This window comes from Telopea speciosissima, chromosome 9 (assembly GCF_018873765.1).
Source record: "Telopea speciosissima isolate NSW1024214 ecotype Mountain lineage chromosome 9, Tspe_v1, whole genome shotgun sequence".
NCBI lineage: Eukaryota > Viridiplantae > Streptophyta > Magnoliopsida > Proteales > Proteaceae > Telopea > Telopea speciosissima.
In genome coordinates, this window is record NC_057924.1 from 12,980,752 (window position 1) to 12,999,876 (window position 19,125).

A 19,125-nucleotide genomic window follows, 5' to 3' on the forward strand; every position below is an offset into this window, starting at 1 on the left:
TAAGATGGGCAACTGGTATTATAAGCTAGGGTTGTTTTAAGTTATAATGCTTATGCATTTTAATGGAAAGAAATATGTATAGAAAGCTATTACATGTCACGGTTGTATATGACATGCAGACCAATTTTGTGTATGATATGTGTGTATCTCATAGTTCTGGCCTGGTCTGTGCTGGGCCAGAAAAGTCGGGCTATTTTCAGGGCAGGCTGGTCTAATACTCTAATCTCGGGCTATATCCATACACAAGCTTGCATTATCACCAACACTAGCATTGAAAGCCCGAGTGAGAAATATACCTAACCTTATATTGGTTACTATAGAATGGCTTTCCCATCATATTTCTTTTCAGAATGCAGTGATCTCCCTCTCCTTTCCAGAGTGAGAAATATACTGTTGGAATATGGGTATTAATGTAACATGGGTCGACCCATGTTATATGGTCGACCCATGGGGTTTTCTCTATTCTAGTTACTCTTGAGGGTATTATTGTAATTGTTCCTATTCTGGAACTTTCTCCATATCTATTATAAATAAATCGTGGAGGGCTATCACATTGATAAGCCATTCCAATTATTTCTTCATGGCATCAGAGCCAAAACCGATACCTAAGAAATAAATCCCAATTCCCAAAAATCGATCTCCCTTCTTGAGTTTGATTTTTCCTTCATCCATCTCTTCCCCTCAAGATCGATTCTTCTAGTTCCTTTAAAACCCTAAACCCAACCTTACAACCGAGACTTTTTTTCCCCTAGTCTTCATTGTTTCATGGGGGCGGTACTTTGAGGTGATCAAATAATGATTTAGTACCTGCCCTAGATCTTACCTCCTTTTCTTCTATCCTATTTATGATCTCCATACAGATTGAGATCATTATTTGAAGACTGAAGACATTGCAGATTTTTTTTGGACAAGATATTCTCAGCCACGATCTGCAATTTTTTTTCACAGAAGTTCTCGGCATTCCAGATTTTTTTATTGGCGTCAATCTTATTCCACTCCAGTTTTTCTGCACTTTAAGATCGACACCACAAAGGATCAGTCTCATTCCAGGTCTTCTACAACAAAACCGAGAATCATCTTTTTGCAAGAAAACGATACCTGCAATTTTTCTGCACATCGTCTTTGTGCTTTGGGCTATTATTCCTTCTTTTTTTTTTTTTGTGATCGATAGTGTGCACCTATCATCAGTATGCCTGATTCAGACGTATGCACAACATCTACTGGCCCATTTGTTACACAAGGGAATCATCATGATTATCCCTCTTTTCCAGGCAGCCCAGTGAAGCTCGATGGAACAAATTACTTACTCTGGTCTACATCAGTTTTTCTCTTCATTGATTCACGGGGCTATAAGGGGTATATATATGACACTGCTGTTAAGCCAAGTGATGCTAGTCCATTACAAGGTAAGTGGAGTTCAAGTAACTCACTGGTTATGTCTTTTCTTCTCAGTGCTATGACTCCAGCCATTGCCCGTGGCTATGTGCTGCTTGACTTAGCCGCCAAAATTTGGAAGGCTGCTAAAGATACCTATTCCCAAGTAGGGAATGATGCACAAGTTTTTGATATTCAATGAAAAATGCATGCAACCAAATAGGGAGAACTCACTTTGTCACAATACTACTCTGAACTCCGTAGTCTATGGCAAGAGCTAGATTACTATGATAACTTTCAACTTGATTGCCCTTCCGATATTACAAAATTTCAGCAAAGGGAGGATAAATTCAGAGTATACACCTTTTTGACTGGACTCAATGTGGAATATGACCAGCTTTGGTCTCAGGTTTTGAGTCGTTCCCCTTTTCCCAATTTGGAGCAAGCCTACTCCATGATACAGTTGGAGGATACTCGTCGATCCACTATGTTACCACCCACACAGCCAGAGAGATCAGCTTTACTTACTTCTGGGGGTGGCTCTTCTAATACTGGTACACATTCATCGTCTGAGAAGGAACCTCTTAAATGTACCCATTTTGGAAAGGAACGACATACTGTGGATTATTGCTGGAAATTGCATGTCGGCCATCTGATTTGTTTGATGGTGGTGGTGGTGGTCGGGGCCGTGGCCAAGGTCATGGTCGTGGTCGTGGTTAAGGGTGTCAAAATCAAACCGAAACCGAGCCGAATTAACCAAACTGAGCCGAACCGAATGAACCAAACTGAGCCGAACCGAATTAATTCGGTTTGGTTTCGGTTCTGGTATATGGTATTCTAGTTTGGTTCGGTTTCGCTTTCGCTTTCATGCCAAGACCCGTCGGTTTGAACCGAAACCGAACCGAATAAACCACTTAATCCAAATCCATATATCTTTTAAATTTTTTGGTAACCATATCTAACCAAATGACTTTAAATATTCCACTTTCCTATGTTTTCACTGTTTTTTTGGTAACTATCCAACGAAATGAAATTTATATGCCACTTTCCATAGGGGAAAATAAAAAACTCAATGAATTTTGTTTGTATTTTTGGTAACCATCTAACCTAATGACTTTTCATATTCCACTTTCCATGTTTTCTCTATTTACCTTTCTCAGTTTCCCTTTTCAACTCTTCAACTTCAACTCTTCAAGTGTGCAACCGAATTAGAATCGTTACCCGAAAAGGAATTATACCCGAATTAGAACCGGATTTGGAAACCGAATTAAAACCGTAACCGAACCGAACCGAGTAGGTTCGGATTCGGTTGGTGGTCCTAGAACCGACTTGGTTTTCGGTTCGGTTTCGGGTCACACCTTCAAGTCATGGAACCGAACCGAAACCAAACCGTTTGACACCCTTAGCCGTGGTGGTGCACAGGCCAATCTTTTTTAAGCAACCGAAACATCCCCTAATACCACACTTTCTGCAGAGGAACTTGCTGTATTTCGTCGTATGATGACCAACTTTGGGTCCCTCACATCATCATCTGCATCTACCTCTACCTCGACTATGGTTCCCTCTTCTGAATCCAACCTTGTTTTCTCCAAACCAGGTATTTCTTTTGGTGGTCATTGTGCTTCGACATTATCTCATCCTTGGATAATCGATTCCGGAGCCACTGACCACATGACTGGTACATCAAATTTATTTTTTCGTTATTCTCCTTCTTCAGGCAAGGATAAAATTAAAATAGCCAATGGTTTTCTTTCCTTTGTATCAGGGAAGGGAGCCATCCATTGCTCTCCTTCTTTATCTTTGTCCACTGTTTTGCATGTCCCAAAGTTAACTTCTAATTTGCTTTCTATCAGTAGTTTGACATCTGATCTCAATTGTAAAGCTATTCTTTATCCTTCCCATTGTGTCTTTCAGGACTTGGGGATGGGAAGAATGATTGGAACTGGTAAAATGCATGGTGGCCTTTATTTGCTTGACGATGATCTTACCTCTAGTACTGCTGCCATATCTGGACAGGCTCATAATGCTACTTCCGTTGAACATCATTTATCTGAATTACATCGTTGGCATCGCCGATTGGGACATCCACCTTTAGGAACTTTAGCTAAAATTTTTCCTGGTTTATTTCAGCATTGTAATCCTCAAACTTTATTATGTGAGGCTTGTGTTTTTGCAAAACAAACTCGTTCTATTTATTCTAGTTCAAATAAAAAGATGTTCCAAACCTTTTTCTATGATTCATTCTGATGTCTGGGGTCCCTCACGCACATCCTCTATTTCTGGTTTTAAGTGATTTGTCACATTTATTGATTGTCACACATGCACCACTTGGGTTTATTTAATGAGGCACAAAAGTGAAGTGTTTTCTTGTTTTAAGGTTTTTTATAGCATGGTTCAAACTCAGTTTCAGGCAACCATTCAAACTCTTTGGAGTGACAATGGTCGTGAATATTTAGACGGGCCATTTCAAGTATTTCTTGTTACTCAATGTATCATTCATCAAACTAGTTGCGTTGACACTCCACCCCAAAATGGAGTGACTGAACGCAAAAATAGACATCTTCTTGATGTAGCTCACTCCATTATGTTTGAAATGAATGTCCCTTCTCATTTTTGGGGCGAGGCTGTTCTAACAGCCGCTTATCTTATCAATAGAATGCCCTCTTGGATCCTTGACTATAAGTCTCCTCTTGATCTTTTTAAGGGGTCTTCTTCTTATATCATTCCTCCAAAATTTTTGGGTGTGTTTGTTTTATTCGAAACCACTATGCCCATGGTAAACTTGATCCTCGCGGTCTCCACTGCATTTTTTTTAGCTATTCTCCAACACAAAAAGGTTATAAATGTTACCATCCTTCATCTCATCGAGTTTTTGTTTCCATGGATGTTGTTTTTCATAAGGCTGTGGCTTTTTATCCCTCATCGGCACCTCTTCAGGGGGAGTCTACATCTACTCTAGAAGATGTGCCGATTACTATTCCTCCCCTTCATGAGCCCACCGATGATTATCATGTACCTTTAGATGATGGTGGTGTCCAAGGGGAGCAGTAGGTTCAGCCAGAGAAAGATTTTAATCAGCAGTATTGTCGAAAGAAAAAAGGCCAATGGCAACTAAAGCCCACCACTGCATTAATACCAGACCGAGAGTTGTCCTCTGATCTAGGACCGAATGAGACTTTCTCTGGTAATATTTCTGATCCTTTAGATTCTTCTCCTTTGGATCCTTCTCATATTATTTCCGAACCTCCTATTATTTTTGATCCATCACTTTACCTACCCATTGCTCTTAGGAAGGGAAAAAGATCTTGTACGCAACATCCAATTTCTCAGGTTGTTTCATATGAATCTTTGTCCCCCTCATTTCATGCTTTTGTTTCCTCTTTATCTTCTGTTTCCATACCAATGACTTGGCAGGAGGCATTTGCAGATGCTAGGTGGAAAGGGGCCATGGTCGAAGAAATGCAAGCTCTTAAGAAGAGTGGTACGTGGGACCTTGTCACACTTCCACCACAAAAGAAGACTGTTGGCTGCAAATGGGTCTTTGTGATTAAAGTATTATACAGAAAGCTGATGGTACTGTTGACAGTTTTAAAGCAAGATTGGTTGCTCACGGCTTTACCCAAACATATGGTAGATTATTTGGAAACTTTTGAGCCTGTTGCCAAGATGAACACTATCAGGGTAATTCTTTCTTGTGCTGTGAACCTTGGATAGAGTCTACAACAGCTTGATGTTAAAAATGCCTTCCTCCATGGTGAATTAGAGGAGGAAGTGTATAAGGATGTGCCGCTCGGATTCTCATCTGCTGCAACTCATGGCAAGGTTTGTAAACTCAAGCGGGCTTTGTATGGTCTGAAACAGTCAACATGTGCATGGTTTGGTCGCTCTCAGAAGGCAATGGTAACATTTGGTTATAAACAAAGAAACGCAGATCACACTTTGTTCATCAAGAAGACGGGCAGTGTTATTACTCTCCTCATCGTATATGTAGATGATATAGTTGTAACTGGAAATGACTCTGCAGAAATTTCCAAGTTGAAGACCTATTTGACCAAGGAATTTGAGATCAAGGATCTAGGAATACTTCGCTATTTTCTCGAGATTGAAGTGGCCCATTCCCCTAAGGGGCTCTTCTTATCTCAGCGCAAGTATACTCTAGATCTTCTTCCAGAAACAGGCATGTTAGGATGTTCTCCTGTGGATACTCCCATTGAGGCCAATACTCTTTTTCGAAACACTGATGGTGAACCAGTGGCAAGGGGAGATATCCGAGGTTAGTCGGGCGACTAATTTACTTATCTCACACTAGGCCTGACATTGCCTATGTTGTGAGTCTTATTAGTCAATTTATCCATGATCCTCGCTCTAACCATCTGGAAGCCGTATTCAGGATTTTGAGATACTTGAAGTCAGCCCCTGGTAAACGGGTTTTATTGTCTCCTCATGATCATCTACAAATTGAGGCCTACACTGACTCGGACTGAGCTGGTTCTCATGATCGAAAATCCACCACAGGTTACTGTACATTTGTGGGTGGAAATTGTGTTACATGGCGCAGCAAGAAGCAAACAGTGGTGGCCCGTTCCAGTGCAGAGGCTGAATTTAGAGCTATGGCTCTTGGCATTTGTGAGCTATTGTGGCTCAAAACCTTGTTGCAAGATTTGAGTATTCCTATCACCCTGCCAATGCGACTCTACTGCAACAGTAAATCAGCAATAAGTATTGCCCATAACCCAGTTCAGCATGATCGGACGAAACACATAGAAATTGATTGTCATTTTATCAAAAAGAATCTGGATAATGGGACTATTTGTGTTCCCTATGTTCAATCTGGGGAACAGTTGGCAGATGTGTTCACCAACGGATTAAACGGAAAAGCTTTTCAACCTCTAGTGTGCAAGTTGGGCATGACTGATATCTATGCACCAACTTGAGGGGGAGTGTTGGAATATGGGTATTAATGTAACATGGGTCGACCCATGGGTTTTCTCTATTCTAGTTACTCTTGAGGGTATTATTGTAATTGTTCCTATTCTGGAACTTTCTTCATATCTATTATAAATAAATCGTGGAGGGCTATCACATTGATAAGCCATTCCAATTATTTCTTCATATACCTAATCTTATATTGGTTCTGACTTCTGAAAAACAACCACAAGGTCTGGTATGGTATTAAATTAATTTTTTGGTAAATTTTAAAGAGTATATATATTATCACTAAAGTGTGGTTATCATTTTCCTCTTTATATAGTTTAATGAGAAGTTATAGACTTAACAAGGAAAAAAAGACAATAATTGCCTCTAAACCGAAGGATTGGAAAGAAACCCCCTTCCAAATCCATTGCAATACATATAACACATGCTGAACTATAGATTCATTTCTGGAAAAGGAATTCCTGAAGTCATATTTTCTTGAGACAGTTCAAGAGATCAGATGTTGGGTTCATTCAATCAACTCAATTTTTTGGTCTAGAAGACCTCATAGATAACACAATGACAATAACACAAAACCCTCATTCACAGTTGAGACAAATAACATTACCAATCTCAGGCGGCAGACCAGACAATGAATTATTTGACAAATCTAGGACTGAGAGATGCAACCTACATGCCTCCACAGGATACTCCTTCAACTGCATTCATTAGGAAATAATCAGTGGTTAGATTTAATGATTTGTTTTCCCAAATCAATACTGCCATTTAGAAAAACTGCTTAAGGTATAACCAAAAGAATCATGTGCTTGCTTTTGGTTACAAAGTCAAATTACATAGAATCCAAAACAATTCACTTAGGAGCCAAGATTGTACAAGAGACACATGGTAGAGGATAAACCAGGACAGATTTATCGTCTTCCTGACTCTTTCCATTGTGTCTGTACTCTCTAATAAAGGCGAAGTGTCAAGTTTGCATCATTGACAGTACGATTCCTTTGGGTGTTATTTTGGATACGCTAAGTAATATAAAATAAACTGCATCCATATAACAAATGAAATACACAAAAGGTCTGTGCACCTCCCCTGCCATATTCTCTGTAATATTACGGAACAAACAAACAAAAAGGGTCGCACTCTACAACATGTAAATGGGCTTATTTTCACACTCCTTTGGTGATTATTTCAGCTTATAAGTGCATTTTTTCAGTTTATAACCCTTTTCTCCACTACCGAGAAATTGACACCCAACTTATGATCTCACATGAACCTTGCAGATACCCATAAAGAAAAAGCACTTCATCTAACTGATGGCTATGAGAAATTTGCCCCTGGTGAAAAGGTCCCTTGATAGTTCATCCCATAACTCAAGGTATATCCCTTATCCACAAGACTAGCATTGTTTCTGTTTGCCACACTATCTGTGACTTATCTTCACAATGAACACCCATTTACATCCAATCAGTTGTTTCTCTCAGCAAAGATCAACAAGTTCTCATGTCTCATTCCTAGTTCAACTCCTTCATTTCCTCTCACATTGGACCCTTTTATTCAGGTTTAAATTAAGACTCTACACACTACAACAACAACAAACTCAGCCTTATCCGAACTTAATGGGGTCGGCTACATGGATCCAAACAAAACAAGGTGAGAAAAGAGATGGGGAAAGAGGGATTGGAAATGAGATGAGAAAAGAAAAATGGAAAATGACATACGAAAGATGGAAAATAAAAGGAAAACGGAAGATGAAAATAAGAGGAAAGAGACACAGCCCAGCAAGTTAGAAGAATCTCAGCTAAATGGGTTCTGGTACATGGATCCTTGCCTTGCAATACACTCTATCTGAGGTCATACTTGGGACAAGACCTAGACTATGCATGTCCTTCCTCACAACTTCTCCTATAGTCATTTTTGGCATGCCCCTAGCTCTTTTAGTTCCTTCAACCGTGATCATATCGCTCTTCCTTACTGGGGCGTCCCTAGGCCTCCGTTGGACATGACCATGCCACCTTAAACGACTCTCTCAGAGCTTGTCATTGATCGAGGCAACTCCCAAGTCAGCTCTAATACGTTCATTCCTTATTTTATCCTTCTTAGTTTTTCTGGAAATCCATCTTAACATCTTCATCTCTACTACACAAAGCTTCTCAATATAACACTTCTTAACTGCCCAACATTCTGCCCCATACATCATAGCCGGTCATACAATAGTCCTATAGAACTTTCCTTTAAGCTTTAAAGGAATACGTTGGTCACTCCGGACGCACCTCTCCACTTCATCCATCCTACTTTTATTCTCTGTGACACATCATCCTCTGTTATCTTCTTTATTTATGATTGACTCCAAAAATATCTAAAATAGTCACTTTACGGTTTCGCACCTTGTCGGTATCCATCATAGTATGGCTAAAATTACACATCAAATTCTCAATCTTCGTTCTAGTAATCTTAAAGCCTCTTGTTTCCAAGGTTGATCTCCATAACTCTAACTTAGCGTTAATCTCTGCTTTTGTCTCATCCACCAAAACAATATCATCGGCGAAGAGCATACACCACGGGACCTCATCTTGAATGCTCTTGGATAGATCGTCCATGATAAGCTCAAAAAGATAGGGGCTTAAGGCTGATCCTTGATGTAATCATAATTGGGAATTCCTTGCTCTGAACTCCCACAGATCTCAAACTAGTCACCACAGCCTCATACCATAGTTGTCATGGCGTCACCATGGCATCCTGGCACTAGAGGTCTATGCATATCAACCTACGCCATGGCATCCTGTCTCTCTTTCCTTCTTCGATTTCTTCTTCCTGCCTCTCTTTCCCTCTTCGATTTCTTCTTCTTTAATTTTTTGTTTCTTCCCCAACCTTAGACCCACTCCCTGCTTCCCTAAATCTCCTATTTTAGCCTTGGTTTAGTAACCTACAACTAAGACATCCGCCAGATCTGATTTCAGATCTCATCATTCGGTTGCCAGTAGAATTTTGGCGCTATTTCTCGTTGGGATCGGCAGACCTTGGTGCTGCGATTTTGTTCCAAAAATTGCAGGGAGAATCGTCTCCATAAGAAGGAGTTTCCTTTGTTGGAACTACTCCAGTTCACCGCCACTCTGCCTCTCTTTCTATTGTGTTATTGCAAGGTTGAAGAAGACATTAAGTCTTTAAAATTGCAAGTAAGGACAACTTATATTATTTATATAAAACCCCTTATATTCTCTATTGCTATTCTGTTTAACCCATTCAGTTTTCTCCTTAACTCCATTAAATTACAGTTCTGCCACTCCTTTACAACTTCAGATTAATTACAATTCTGCCATTGTTCTTATAAATCTTGATTTATCTACTAGTTTGTCATTCAACTTTGGATTTAATTACAATTCTGCCATGGTCGACATGATCGCCATGACGCCGTGACAACTATGCCTCATACATATCTTTAATTACATCCACATATTTACTTGACACCCCTTTTTTCACCAGAATATGCTTGACTAAGTCTCTAGGGACTCGGTCATAGGCTTTTTCTAGGTCAATAAAGACCATATGGAGGTCCTTCTTGCTATCTCTATATCTTTCCATGAACCTCCTTACTAAGTAGATAGCTTCAGTCGTGGATCTACCTGACATAAAGACAAATTGGTTCACCAAGATATGAGTCTCTCTTCTCAAACGAGCTTCAATAACCTTCTCCCAAAGTTTCATAGTGTGACTCGTTAGCTTTATACTTTTATAGTTATTGCAGCTTTGGATATCCCCTTCATTTTTGTAGATCGGGACTACAATGCTTCTCCTCCATTCATCTGGCATCTTCTTTGTACTCATAATCTTGTTAAACAGGTAGGTTAACCAAACCCCACAATATCCTAGGGTTTTCCACACTTCTATTGGAATCTCATCTGGGCCTTGTGTCTTTCCTGCTTTCATCTAGGGCCCCTTTAACTTCCGCCATACTAAACTTCCGTACATATCTATGACGTGTGGTGTCAATGTGATAGTCCGGGTCATTTCTCCTTGACCTGTCTCCATTTACTAGGTCACAAAAATATTCATCCCATCTCTTTACAATGTCCTCGTCTCTTACCAACACTCTTCCATCATCACCCTGATCGAAATCTCTACTCTTCCGTTCTCTCAACTCAGCTATCATATAAATTGCTTTTTCCACTTCTTTTGTGTTTAGGTTGATATAGAGATCCAAAGACTCTACACACTACATAGTGCAATCCAGGGTTCCAAAACCCGTTTGGATTGTTTATAGGCCCACTCACACACTTAAACAACTTAAGTAATTTGAACAATGGCAGAACTGTAATTTTTGCAATAAATCAGCACTTAACAAGGAAAATAACAAGTAATGGCATTACTCTAATTTATTGGATCCTCAAGACACAAGCAAAGGAAATTTAGTGTATTAGTGGGAGGGGTAAACTTGGAACTAGATATACAATAAGGACATCAAGGATTAAAGGACTAAGGGGAGGGTATTATGGGAAAACGGATTTAAAGAATTAACGGTATAAACATCGTTCGTCTCCTACCTTCGAAAGACCAGGAAACTAGCGGAAAGGAGAGACTTGTGATAAGGAGAACTCACTCGAGAGGCCACAGTTTGGCCTGAGATTTCAGGTAGAGGATCCTTCGATCAAACCTGTTGAATCCCCACAGATATTGGTTCAAACAACCAGATATCGGATGACTCAAGGCTGCTGAAACATACTTGGCAGGAGAAACTCAGAACAGTCTAGTTGCAGGTCACGGTTCTCACCATAGGTGTGTTGGGGGGGGGGGGGGAGAGGGGGAACAAGATCCTAAGTGTTGGGTCACCCTAGGGTACTGAAGTTGACCCCAAAGTTTCAAATCAGATGGCATTACAAGCAGAGGGTTCTATCAACTTCTATGACCCACATCGAAACACAGCAGCAACAAATAAAGTGAACAATTCCACAGAAAAGAAGAAGAAGAGAAGGGGGGTTTCGCTGCGATGGGGAGAAAGAGGGAAGATGAGAGAAAAGAGGGTTTGCACAGAAGGGTGGGGGGGGGGGGGGGAGTTCGCATACGCACGCCACACAGGCTCAACCAAACAACTCACTTCATTCTTTTCAAATCTAAAACTTTTGTTGGTTACAATCTTGGATTTGAAGAGGGAAATAAAGACTCCTAACTAAACTCTAAAATTGAAATATAATGGAATTCTACCACTTCCTAACCTATTCAAAGTAAAACAAAAGAAAGAAAAAAAAGAGAGCGTACCCAGTCCACGAGTCTCCCGCCACTGCAAGGTCTGGGGAGAGTCATAATGTACGCAGCCTTACACCTGCTTTCGCAGAGAGGCTGTTTCCAGACTCGAACCCATGACCACTTGGTCACAAAGTAAAACAAAAGACTACAAGATTATCCAAATAAATAGACTACTAATATCCTACTAGACCAAAGAACCAAATTTGGACCCGGTTCTCAATCTGAGTTCTCAATTGGGTTCAGACCGGTCCCAGGAGCTGCTCCTGCATCACTACAAAATACAGAAACTGAGGACATAGATCCTACAAAAAGAGGGGGTGAGATGGAGATAAAGGGTCGTAAGTAATAGAATGATTAATGCAAATATGTTTGCCTCTTCAGACAGCAACAGGAAGATAAGAACAATCAATAAAAACAACTACATGCTCACCCTTCTGAAAAAGAAAAAGAACTAGAGGTAATCAAGGAACTTGAGCAAAAAGTAACCTAATCCTGAAGGAGGATCTGGCTGGTGTGGCTGATCAACTGAAATGATTATAAATTCAGATAGCCCCCTTGTACTTCTTACATACACCTGAAAACAACCCCTTTTTTTTAGACCTATCACCCCAAGAATCTAATACAAAATCATAACTCATAATTGTGAGGCATTGCTTGTTTGGTTTGATGATAACTAACTGTGTTGTTCGAAGGGAAAAATATTTATTTAACTTGTTTATTCTAATCTCACTTGATTAGCTTGTAAGTGTGCAGGTTCGGCATTCATTGATGGTCAAGTCACTATTGTGATCTTGGCTTTCCCATTTGAGGCATCAAGGGGCACATCCAAATGTTTATCATGAACCCTTGAATAAGTCCATTTACCGCATCAAGAGACTATTTCAAAGGACTTCACAAGCTCTTGTATAAAACCATTTACAGCTGCAAGTGACAATTAAAATTGGTATCAAGAGCATTGCGTAAGACAAAAACATTTGGACATGTCATTCAACAAGTGGGTCAAGAACTTCAATGGATTTCACATCAAGGACTTCACCAAATGTCATCTCTAACTTACGATTTTTGTGTGTTGTAATTTGTATATCTTGTAAATCCTAAGCTCTAATATGTAAGGTGATTCTCACACCATAGGGCAATAAAGACACTAAGACCAAAAGACCTAAATTAACCTCATTGGTATATCTTGACTAAGGCACCTTTTGGTAAGCCGGCCTCAAGAAGCCACATGACCAAAATATAGTATTTTTTGTTTGGAACATGTTTGAATCATATTGAAAAATACGTTTGTCAAATATCAGATTCATAATCTTACTTGATCAGCAACCGGCTCATCAACCAGCTCGCCGATTGATCAACCGGTTGATCCTTCCTGAGACTCCTATGGGTGAACTTGGTACAGGAATTGGGATATGTGATTGATGGCTCCATGAGACTATATAGCAATAATAAGGCTGCTACTAGCATAACTCATAATCTTGTACAGCGTGATCAAACAAAGCACATTGAGGTTGATAGGAAATTCATAAAGGAGAAAATTGACTCTGGGAGTATCTGCATACCCTTTGAGAAGACACAAGATTGGTTGGCTGATGAGCTGACAAAAGGAATCACTGCTCCAGTGTTTCGTACTCTCGTAAGCAATCTGGACATGTATAATATCTATTCCCCAGCTTGAGGGGGAATGTTAGAATACTTGCTGTAGGGTATTATTGGAACCATGTGTAATATTATCTTCTGGGGAAATATGTTAGTAGGTAAGGCGCAAGGGTATATCTGGAACTATACTTTAAATCTCTAATATATTTGCTGGAGAGAGATCGATAGTTCTCACAGCTTCTCCCACAAACTCGTTCTTCTTCTTTCTCTTCTTCTCTTCTCTTCCCTTCTATCCCCTCAACAAAAGTGTGGAAGGATCAAAGAACTACATCCAGACATTTGTCTTAGACCATTCCAAGTCAACCAGGGCATGTGAAGACACAAGAATAAGTGTCATATTGGATCAGAGCTGCCACATACTTAGATCCAGCCCCAGGCTATTCAAGGTGACTTGGGCAACTATTGATATGAGTCGCAGAGTTTGCAAACCATCAAGGGAGATGGATTTTGTTCCTCAGAAGCTAACAGGTTGTATGAAAGGGATAGTTCTGTCACAACACTTTTTCCTCATAAACCTAATACAGACAAGATCATTTGAATCCAATAAATTGAAAATGAAAAAAAAAAAATTTAATTAAATACTGCTTTAAAGCACCTGGTTTGAGTGAAGATCTACTGTTCCTAAGGAGGACAGTGCCCCGAACTCAGCCGGCAAAGTAGCAAGCATATTGTTTCTGAAATAAAATGAAAATATGAGTATGAAAGATATAACAAGAAGAAGAAGAAAAAAACTCTCTATAAATGCATTAAATCTACAGAAGTGGCATGTAAGAATGAAAGAAAACCCAACCCCATATAGAATTCTGTGAGAGAACGGCATCCATCGATTGATGATGGAATAGATAAGATCCCTGCACAATTCCATGCACATACCCAATGTATCAACAGAGCATACAAGGAAAACATCCAAACATACCAAATCCACGAGACGGAGACATTTTTCTGCTCTCTTAACGTTATTTATAGGATGATCTATAAAAATATGTAGAAAGCGAACAGCAGACTTCACTCACTATTCTGATGCAAGTCGAGACGAATAATTCGTGAAAGCAGTCCAATATTTTCGGGGATACTGCTAAGTAAATTTTTAGCTGTAAACACAGAAATTACAATTTCATGATTCAGCACTGCATTTCAAAGAGGACTAAGAGATTAATTGGCATTGGAAAACCAACTTACAAGCATTGAGTTCTGTCAGCATGGTCCATGATGCAAGCAACTTCTCAGATATCACTGTTAGCTTGTTCCCCTGAAGTATAAAATAAGACATATTAAACACTTTAAGCCCTAGATGAACTAAACATTACTGTTAAGGGGGAAAAGAAGCATAAAAACCACTGCATCAAGTTTAGCTTGTAAAAGTGGTGAATACCTCCACATCCAGTTTCATCATTTTTGAACAGTTGGCTAATTCCTCTGGCAATCTGGTAATACCATTGTTGGACACCTGAAGTTCAACAAGTTATAACAAAATACAAGGTCTGCAACTATAGTTGAAGCTCTACAACAAGAAATAACATAATGTGGACCTTTCAATTTTCTTTTCATAATGGTTTCATTTGGTAGATAGTAAAGACAGTCTAGTAACAGCCATTAGCAGTGCAGCAGTAGCAGTTCACATAGCCCAGGCCTGGGTCTAGCATTTCTTAAGTTTTGCATACATCCGGCTCAATCAAATTCAAACCTGGACTAGATCAAAGGCAAGGCACAGCTTCTGCTTCCGCTTCCCCTTTCTATCGAAGAGAAAGCGTTCAACGCAACTAGATGAGCAAGACCAACCAATCAACTGTATTCTCTTATGCATCCTGCAAGACATAGGAGCAGTGATCCAAATACCTAGACACTCGTTTTACCCAAAATGCTCTGGTTGGACAGGACAAAACATGAGTGTGTACTATGTAGCAGATACACAGAGTCATACTTCTGTGTGGGGTGTGTATCAGATATGCATAATCTATACCCACTTTTTCACTGGGGACCTTACACATACAAACAGCAAAAACTATTGACAGTCATACTTCTGTGTGGGGTGTGTATCAGATATGCATAATCGATACCCATTTTATTCACTGGGGACCTTACACACACAAACAGCAAAAACTATTGACGTGTAGTATCAGAAGTCATGTACCCATGCACCCATACCTAGTTGGGAGAATCTATACCCATTTTATTCACTGGGGACCTTACACACACAAACAGCAAAAACTATGGACTTGTAGTATCAGAAGTCATGTACCCATGCACCCATACCTAGTTGGCAGATCTGTACTAGCCAAGCATCCTCATCCTAAGATTCAATAGTCACACATGGCTCTAATGCCCAACACCTGCCCTAGTAATCACACCATGCAATTTTAGCCAGAGATGTCCCAAGTTGATCCACATCCAAATATGGGTCCTAGGTTACATAGTGTTAATCCCAAACGAGGGAATTCCAGTGGGAGATTAGCTTGCGACAGGATCACAGGCATAGGAGTAAGAACCAGAATAAGAGAAAATTGAGTAACTCAATCAAAACAAATTGGATAGGCATAAACTTTTGGTAGATTGCTCCAATCAATCAGCAACATAGGTTTGCAAAAGATGATCTAAATATGATGAACAGATTTTGAGTTATAAAGCAAACCTACTGGAAGTAGGAAAACTAAAAAGCTACAGAATTGATGGACAGATTAAGGATCTAAAAAAGAAATCAGTTAAAGGAGTTAAGTGGTTATTCGGTCAAGAAATCAGAAACAGAAAAGGAAAAAAAAAAAGTTCACAAATCTCAAGATGCTTAGTAGCACTAGGATTTCAGATTTCAATTGAAAAGATTAGATTTTGAAACCAGAACCGTAACTAGAGCTTGAAAAAGAAATCTAGAATAGCATACAAAAGATGAATAGAGCAGAATTCCAGAAACTAACCTTGTTACCAATGGAGGAGAAGAAGAGAGTAGAAGAGAAGTAATCAGGTCAGGGATACCAGTCCCATATGCCAAGCTCAACAACTCCAAAACTCTTTAAAAAAAAAAAATCTCATATTCTTTACTCAAATCATCTTCAATTGATGGGGATGTATTACATATATAAAGACTTACTAAAATTCCTAAATTGACTCATAGAAGGACTCATAAACACACTGAATAAAGTAAAAAAATAGACAGAAAATAGAATTCTATTCTAACTATTAAGTATCCTAATCTAACCCAATACTTAACTACAAATCCCGTGTACTAACTTTACCCCCATTTTATGGGCTTACAGATTAGCTCATTACAATCAAACTCAAAAAAATAAGAGGCCTAACCTAAAACATAACTACCCAAAGGTCAATTTCAGCCCATTAGACTGCCACCAGCACCTTGTGGGCACACCAATCTTTTGCATAAGCCTCCATACGAGATTTAATGTCTAATGCAACTGCATCACCAAGGTTCTGCATGTGAGTTAAGTGTGCGATGCATGGAACTTCTTGTGGTTTATTCTGTCACCACCACATATTCCCCTTCAAAATATCTACCGAAAACTCTTCGCTAAAGGCATAGCTTTTCATGCCTAATTCATACAAATATAGCAAAGTCATACTGAAACAAATAACCCATAATTGTAACATTCACCAGAAATCCAACTCCAATCATCAGGAATGTCCATAGTACACATTATGTTAATGAATATGTGTGCAATGTATTAACAGGTATATGAAAGAAACTTCAGAACCAAGAAATAGCACTGTTTTCCAAGGGGTTGTACATGCTATTAAACAAACAATCCCTTTACCTTGAGGTCCGACAAACCTATACATCTTCCAAGGGAGCTTGGAAGGTCTTTAAGACAGTTGTTTGAACAATCAAACCTGGAATAATCACAATAGGAAACTGAACAAAATCAGTCATTAAGAGGGGGAGGGGGATCTAAGACTTTGTAGCTCCACAGTAAATTTTATGTAGAAAAAAGGCATCCTTTTGTACATGCTTCAAATAAACAACATGAATATGCACATACGCAGACATGTATCAGTACTTCTTTACATCCACACATGGTTTCTATTTTTCTTTAGTAAGGAATGCTTGTATTTCAAGTCCTTTTAAACAAGATAACAGCACAGTTTTTGAAGCATGGAACATAATCGGAACTGCTTCCTATAAAAATCTTCTTAGAGCATATAGACACATGCACTGATTGGTGACAACGTGGCAACATGACAGAATGCACAATATGTTTCTCTATATTGAAGCAATAGACTTTCCATTAATTGATATCTATTCTCACAATGTCATAAAATTAGCAGCTCAAATATACCAATGGGAAGATAGACAAATAAGATAATTGGTACTCAACTCAATTTTCAAAATACTTTACAGGACAGCAGAATTTCATGTAACTTAGATAAATATTGCTCAAATATCTTCTACATGCTTTACAAAAATGAACAGATAAGGCACAAAAAGAACCTACTTGACAAGGGAAGTTGCTGATCCAATCTCTTCAGGTATACTGACTATCAAATTAAATGACACATCAAGTGATTTTAGCAACGAAAGCCTGTCAAGAATACAAGTTTCTCAGAGCTCTAAAAATGAAATCATCAAGAATATAATGGTAATATCATTGATGTCAAATATGAAGTGATCCAGACCACTTACTCTCCTATAGCAGCTGGAAGATGAGAAAGCCTGTTGTGACTAATATTCAAGACAGATAACGTAGACAAATTTCTTACATCCTCTTTCAATACTTCAATGTCATTATGAGCCAAAATAAGCTTCTGGATCTCGGCAGCCTGAAAATGGTATAAACCTCTTCCATTCACTACCAACCAATAGTTTTGGGAAGGAGGGGGGGGGAGAAAAATCATCTAAATGTGTTTACAAGCTATGTTTACTGAACTCTTCAAAATAGGAGCCAGACCTTTGTCCAACAACTATAGACACTGGCACCAACTTGGCACAGAATTAACTGTATAGGTGTATCCATGACAATAGATAATTTTTTTAAAAACGAGAGAGAGATGGGGCTGAAGCTTGCAAAAATTTACATAGTATTTACAAGGACCAGGTGTGGCTCATCTATTTGATGGGGCTGAAGCTTGCAAAAATATCTTAATGTGCATTTCTTAATGTGCAATTGTGCATTAAAGAAGAAAAGAATAAACAAAGTAAGAAGAGTACCTCCCACCATTTTCCACCCTCCTCAATTCCATCCAGATTTTGATAAACTTCATTGGGCACTTCCCTGGGATAAAAAATGGAAGCTAACACTAAGACACAAAGCTAACAACATCATACCATGCTTTCTTCTGATATACCATAACCATAAAAATGTCCAATGAACAGACTCTTTCAGACTTGTACACGAATACATGCACGTACAAGAGTGCACAGGTATGCACACAGAGAGAGAGAGAGATCAATAACAAAAAGCAATATCATTAGCACCTAATGACATAAATGATATGATATATAGGAAGTGAAATATGCAAGATTGATTCTAGCCATTAGTACATTAATAAGTTTCTTTTTCCGTGCTCCATAGAAGAGCTAAGGATTCTAGAATATTAAGGTATATGAAATTCATCAGGTTCAGAATTACAAATTGGTGAGTTACACAAAGTTTCTCCTAGCATATAGATTATCAATGTAGCCATAATGAGCCATTAGTGCTGGCCCCATCTATTGAGGGTCCTTGGAGGGTGAGTTTCGAGTCGATCCTAACCTTTGGCAGTTTTGCACAAAGTGTGCCCTCAAGATTTGAACCCGGGCATTTGCCCTGGTAGCCTGAACCTTTTACCATGCGGATGATTTTGAATATCTTTTTATATATTTCTTCCATATAAGTGCACCTTAAAATGGCAAAACTATAAGGCACACAAAAGATTTTTCAAATTCAATCATAATGAGGCAAATGCTGCACATTACCATAATGGCAGGAAACTAAACATTTTCTG

The 19,125-nt window shown here is 39.0% G+C and overlaps 1 protein-coding gene across 3 annotated transcripts in view; it reads right to left on the reverse strand.

Moving 5' to 3' along the window:
- The window catches only part of LOC122640853 (plant intracellular Ras-group-related LRR protein 6), a 32,879-nt gene that overhangs the window by 12,664 nt on the left and 1,090 nt on the right, over positions 1-19,125 (reverse strand). For all 3 annotated transcript variants that reach the window (XR_006329765.1, XM_043834114.1, XM_043834115.1), the window contains exons 2-11: positions 18,350-18,413; positions 17,825-17,961; positions 17,637-17,723; positions 16,959-17,034; positions 14,570-14,644; positions 14,377-14,446; positions 14,211-14,288; positions 13,988-14,048; positions 13,793-13,871; positions 6,917-7,007 (exon numbers count right to left, since the gene is read on the reverse strand). Coding sequence is in view for 2 of the 3 variants with exons in the window: in XM_043834114.1 (XP_043690049.1) it covers positions 6,917-7,007; positions 13,793-13,871; positions 13,988-14,048; positions 14,211-14,288; positions 14,377-14,446; positions 14,570-14,644; positions 16,959-17,034; positions 17,637-17,723; positions 17,825-17,961; positions 18,350-18,413 (818 nt within the window). In the remaining variant the exon portion in view is untranslated. The remainder of the gene's footprint in view (positions 1-6,916; positions 7,008-13,792; positions 13,872-13,987; positions 14,049-14,210; positions 14,289-14,376; positions 14,447-14,569; positions 14,645-16,958; positions 17,035-17,636; positions 17,724-17,824; positions 17,962-18,349; positions 18,414-19,125) is intronic.